The sequence below is a fragment of the Protomyctophum bolini genome (genome assembly GCF_963924005.1).
Source record: "Protomyctophum bolini genome assembly, chromosome: 15".
NCBI classification, from domain to species: domain Eukaryota; kingdom Metazoa; phylum Chordata; class Actinopteri; order Myctophiformes; family Myctophidae; genus Protomyctophum; species Protomyctophum bolini.
Genome location: NC_137876.1, coordinates 33,924,779 through 33,930,778, shown reverse-complemented (window position 1 = coordinate 33,930,778; position 6,000 = coordinate 33,924,779). Strand labels below are relative to the sequence as shown.

The window sequence follows — 6,000 nt, the reverse complement described above, 5'->3', positions numbered from 1 at the left end:
CCTGTTAGCACCATTAGCCAATCACAGAAACAGATGCTCCATACCCAACCAACGACTTGGGCCTTCTCCAAGGCCCCTAACAAGACTCCTAACTCCCTAGGCTCCCTGGCTTCTCGCTCCCTCAGGCGTACACTCACACCTGGGTATTTTGGAGTAAATATGGAAAGATATGCTTCATGAAAGCAGAAAACTAAATGTTTGTCACTTTTGTTTCTCTCTCTCTCTCTTTCCAGGGTCGCCATGTTAAAACAGGGCAGCTGGCAGCCATCAAGGTCATGGATGTCACTGGGGTAAGAAGCATCTGCACGCTCGTGCACACACACAGACACACACACACACACACGAGCATGCACACACACACTCAAAACGAATCATCTCAAGTGATTATAACCGCGGCAGTCCATGTCATCTAATTATGAGCGATGAGTCAGTAGGCGCGTGTCTACAGTATGTGTCTATGTGCGTGCATGCATACAGAATGATGATAGCAGGGAGGAAATGGGGACAGGCCCATTGCCATGGAGGTATACGTAGGTCTGGCACGGCAGCTATAGGGACTAGGAGGGTCTGTAAAAACAGACAGGAGAGATTCTCTCTGCTATATTTAGATCCTCTAACTAACGGAACCAAACTGAGCCACCCTTCAAACGGTGAAGCTACACAGGCAGACAAAGAGGGGTTCATGATACTGAATAGATTGATGAATGAAAGGACAAACGACAAGTGATTGGACATTTAAAGGTGTGGATGAATACAATGGAGAGGAATGGATGATTGAGTGAGTGAATGCAGCAATGAATGGGGTGAATGAATGTGGAAATTAGTGAATGAGAAATGTAATTCATGAATAAACAAACAAACACACTGTGAGTGGAAAATGGGAAGACTCTAGTAATAAACAATTTAGGAAATTGTAAAAATCTTGACAGAATGAATAGTTGTATTAATCAACGAATGACAGAACAAATGAGGCTAAAATGACCTAGCTAATTAAACTAATGTAGCTGCTACCAGAACAAACAATTGTATGTGGCATCTTGGCCAATTAACACTAAATGATAAGTAATCAAATCAAATAGTCTAATGTTGTGGATATCGAGTGATAAATTAACATGGTAAATAATGAAATGGTACCAAAACACCCAATAACTGTTTCTTACTTTAGTGGCAATAAATGGCTCAACAGAAAACCACCAAGAATTTTGTTGTTGTTGTGCATAATTTGGAATGAATCTGTGCAATTTGCAACAGCATTTTTTTAAATATTTTGACAGATTTGTTCCAATATGCACCCATGAGTCAGTTAATTTTGTTTTGTCACTGAGCTAAGACATTTACAGATGTAGTACTGTTCCATGCCTGCTGACACCGTCTCTCGTGTGTGTGTGTGTGTGTGTGTGTGTGTGTGTGTGTGTGTGTGTGTGGTCAGGATGAGGAGGAGGAGATTAAAGCTGAGATCAACATGTTGAAGAAGTACAGTCACCACAGGAACATAGCCACCTACTACGGAGCCTTCATAAAGAAGAACCCACCAGGCATCGACGACCAGTTATGGGTACGATACTTTGTGTGTGTGTGTGTGTGTGTGTGTGTGTGTGTGTGTGTGTGTGTGTGTGTGTGTGTGTGTGTGTGCGTGCATGCTTATAATGTGTATCTGCATGAAATGAGTTGAGAAGAAACTAACGAAATCTTGGACACGACGAGACAGTTGAACAAGAGTAGGGTTGGGATCATTTTAGGATAAAGGATTTAACGATTCTGGCTCCTTAACGATTCCCTCTGAACGGTCCGATTCTTGAACAGTTCCCTTTTTAACGATCCCTAGGGGGTTCCAAATGGACCCTTATACAAATAATTTGGTTCCCTTTGTACCCATTAAGTGAGTTTGAGTTTTGGTGGTAAATAGTATGAGAACCACTAGTATTGTAATTGTATATAGCAGACGTGAAGTCCACCTGCCAGCTCTGACAGTGTGATCAAACCGGTTCTGGAAACGGTTCCAAGCGTGGTGGAACAGATTCCTCAATCGGATCCGGTTCCTTTGGTCCCTCCGGTTCCGGATCCTAAACAAGAACTGGGAAGTGTCCTTTTGTATGCATGGCCATACTCTGCGTGCGTGCGTGCGTGCGTGCATGCGTGCATGCGTGCGTGCGTGCGATGATTGTGCAGTTCCACATGCAGTGCATTCAGCATAATGTGTGGATGGGAAAAGACATTAGAGGACAATAAATGAAGGATCAGAGTGTGGACCTGTGAAGCTGATGCTGTGCTTCACGTGTTCAGTTGATCTGAGAGAGCGCATGCTGACACCATACGACACCATAATGTCGTTGCTGTCAGGCAGAAACCTCTTATCTCCACATAAATTAAAACACTATAACTGCCCAGCGTCAGTTGGAACCAGTAAATTGGTGTGCCCAGCTATTTGCAGCTTCAGAGCCCTTTTCAAGGTGACACAGTTACAGCAAAACATTTGCGGGAGGATCGCCATGATCGGCATGAATTATTCTACTGTGACTAGCGACGGGACCGTGATTGGCCGTCAAAAAACACTGATTTTGATTAGAATCTAAATCAGTGATTTAGATTCAGAAATATCAGCGTTAGAAGATGTTTCCTCCCACACACGCACACACACACCAAGACTTCAGTTCAAAACATTTATGTCATTTTTGAACAGGGACAAACGTTTCGGCTATCCAGCCTTCATCAGTCTTGGTGTGTGTGACCCACTACCGTTATCTATGTGATATGTTTTGAACGGGTAACGCACCTAAAGTCAGAGCGCGGTGGTCACATGAAGAGTCCTCCCGTCCACTAAAATGGAGAGGGAACACTTGATTTCGAAAGTTGACTGATGTCGCTCTATAGGCACCTATAGTCTACTAAGACCTTTGCCGCAAAAAGCCCAAAAATATATATTTAAATAATTAAATAAATAAAGACGGAATTTCCGTCCTGGGCCGTAAACGTCACCCTGTCCTACATCATACTACATTGTCGCACAACAGTAGAGAAGATACGCGCCAAGCAACACGTTTTGAGATCGGCTATGTTTTGATACTTCTGAATTTGAATCCGGAAAAGTTGCAGTTTTGGACATATGAGGTTTCCACCCCGACAGCAACAATATTCATCACATGACATTGGGCACACATGCGTGCGCGCATGCGTGCGTGTTTGAGAGAGAGCCAGATGAGCATATGGTGTATTTACGCATGCAGGTGTGCACATGCGTCTGTGAATGTCACCATTTTTTATGTATTTATTTGATGCTGGCATTTGTTTTGCCTGTGAGTAAGCCAGATGCGCATGCATTTTATGTGTCGGTGTGCTGCGCACATGTATGCATGTATATGGGTATATATGAGGGAGACGGCCATATGCACATGCAATGTGCTTATGGCTGTCTCCCTCACATGTATGCACATGTATATATGTACACAGTACAACATTTCTACACTCCCAGAGTTAAATCAACATTCAGGGTTTTCCAGTGTACTGTCCTGGTGGATGAACCTGCTCCAGTGCTCCAAATGCACTCTTGGCTACTGAATCCACAGGGAGGATATTTTGGACGCGGCACCACGGCAGAATGACAGCAGGGACACGGCTTGGGAGAGGGAGGGGGGGAGGGGGAGGGAGAGAGGGAGAGAGGGAGGGGGGGAGAGAGGGAGAGGGGAGAGAGGGAGACGGGAGGGAGAGAGAGGGACAGGGGCGAGAGAGAGGGGGAGAGGGAGAAAAGGTGGCAAGGGAGACGGAGAGAGGGGAGAGAGAGAGAGAGAGAGGGGGGGGGGGGGAGAGGGAGAGCGAGAGGGAGAGGGAGAAGAGGTGGCTAGGGAGACGGAGAGAGGGGAGAGAGCGGGAGGACAGATTGAGTTTGGGTCAAGAGATGGGCTTGGCAGTTGCGTCGGCTGCATTGACATTGTAGCCTGACTTCGTGCCGTGTGTGTGCAAAAGAGACAGAAAGCAAAAAAAAAAGGTCAGACTGTCTGGACTGGTATGTCTTTGACAGGGGTTCCCAGCCGCTTCTGTCTGATGAAACCTTATTTGACTCTGTCTGTGCATTATTACACTTGTGAGAGCCAAATGTTAGAATAGTAGAGTTTGAGAAATGGATTGTTGGACAATTCTCATGGTCCTCACGAGTCACGCCTTAGAAATGGTTATTTTATCGTTGAAAAATTCAAGTCAAGTCAATTAAGGAAACATTCAGGTTGGAGTCTGGGTTAAGATTAGACATTTAAAGGTTAGATTTAGGCGTTAGGATGAAGATATGCCTGGTTTAAAATAGTTTGGTTTCATGCCAAGTTAAACGATCTACAAGCTCAAAAGCCATTGCAGTACGACACATTGTTGTGATATTGTTGTGATCGGCTATGGTGTGCGACACCGGCACACAACTAAATAGAACTCAGGCTTTAGGATTATGAGTAAAAATGGTTGTTGTATAAATGCCATTTATATTTCATTTCCGTCCTAAACTTTTAATTACAAACTTGTGTGCATGTGCGTGTGTGCAGCTGGTGATGGAGTTCTGCGGTGCTGGCTCGGTGACAGACCTGATTAAGAACACCAAAGGGAACTCTCTGAAGGAGGAGTGGACGGCCTACATCTGCAGGGAGATCCTCAGGGTAACGTGACCTTCACCTCACACACTCAATGAAACACTGTTTCTCAGAGCAGATTCTACTAATGCCTTATAAATCATGACAGCTTTTCTGAAAAACCTATGTTTCTTTATCAGTGGTGCTCAAACTATTTCATTTCAAGGAGCCCCAGAATTATATGTATTTGGCCGCAGACCCCCATCTGAAAATATGTTGTTCTAGGAACCCCCCAGAAGCAAAAATATGAGTTAAAAATGTTTGCTGTGAAAGAATAGGTATATTCAAGTAGTACCGAGTATGAGCTTGTATATCTGTAAAAATAATGGTGGTTATCTCCAGGACATCAATCCACACAGTAAAAGTATTAATTTACCATGTCAACTTTGGCGCTGATTAAATGCTATGTTATTATTGTCTTTGTGCCTAAATAAGATTATGGGTATATGTGATTATGTGGTATATCATGTGTCACCGAGGGCTATGTATAATATATTGTACCCATATAGCCTCTTGCCAGTATTCATATCGTCACTGTTGGCTAGAAACTTCTTATCTCCATATTTAACCCATTCTGACCGGGCACCCATTTTGGTGTTGGCATCATGTTATGCTTTAGCTATTGAAAAATAGCAGATCTACAAGCTCGTATCGCGCCACCGAGTGGCGCGATACGAGCTTGTAGGTCTGCTATTTTTGAAAAATCGAAGAACGACTTGACATTTTTAGAATCTGATCTCAGGTCAGAATGGGTTCATCAGACCAGTGTGTGTCCAGTGGAAACCTCGTATGAATCTGATCTCAGGTCAGAATGGGTTAAACTTCCAGTGTTTTTCTACTTCATCAGGGACACACTAAAGCATCAAAAGTAGCAGATCTGCAAGCACGAAACGCTGAGCGAAACGTTCAAGCTTGTCGATCTGAACACACACACACACACACACACACACACACACACACACACACAAACGCACGCATGCGCACACGAGCACTTGTTGTTTGACCGTGATCTGACAAAATGTGTTTGTGGCAATGTAATAGAATAACCATGAATGGTAATCAGTTCCGTTCAGTTCCATTCCGCCACATCACATCTCTCCTGGTTTCCATTGTGTGACTTTTCTGTGCTCAGGTCTACAGATCCAAACAGAAAGCCTTATCGCTACATCTTGTCAATTACACGCGGTGCTGCTCTGAACTGAAGCCAAAATGATTTCCTGTCTTGTTCTGTTATTTTCCTCTCTCAGCCCCTCATCTCTCTTCTCTGTTCTCTCATCTTGGCCTCTAATTCTATACTTGTCCTCTGTCCCTCTCTGTCTCTGTGTGTGTGTGTGTGTGTGTGTGTGTGTGTGTGTGTGTGTGTGTGTGTGTGTGTGTGTGTGTGTGTTCTTTG

At 44.1% G+C, this 6,000-nt stretch overlaps 1 protein-coding gene across 2 annotated transcripts in view; it reads left to right on the top strand.

Moving 5' to 3' along the window:
- The window catches only part of tnika (TRAF2 and NCK interacting kinase a), a 106,035-nt gene that overhangs the window by 49,421 nt on the left and 50,614 nt on the right, over positions 1-6,000 (top strand). For both annotated transcript variants that reach the window (XM_080783495.1, XM_080783494.1), the window contains exons 3-5: positions 234-290; positions 1,430-1,555; positions 4,524-4,634. In XM_080783495.1, the coding sequence (XP_080639621.1) occupies positions 234-290; positions 1,430-1,555; positions 4,524-4,634 (294 nt within the window). The remainder of the gene's footprint in view (positions 1-233; positions 291-1,429; positions 1,556-4,523; positions 4,635-6,000) is intronic.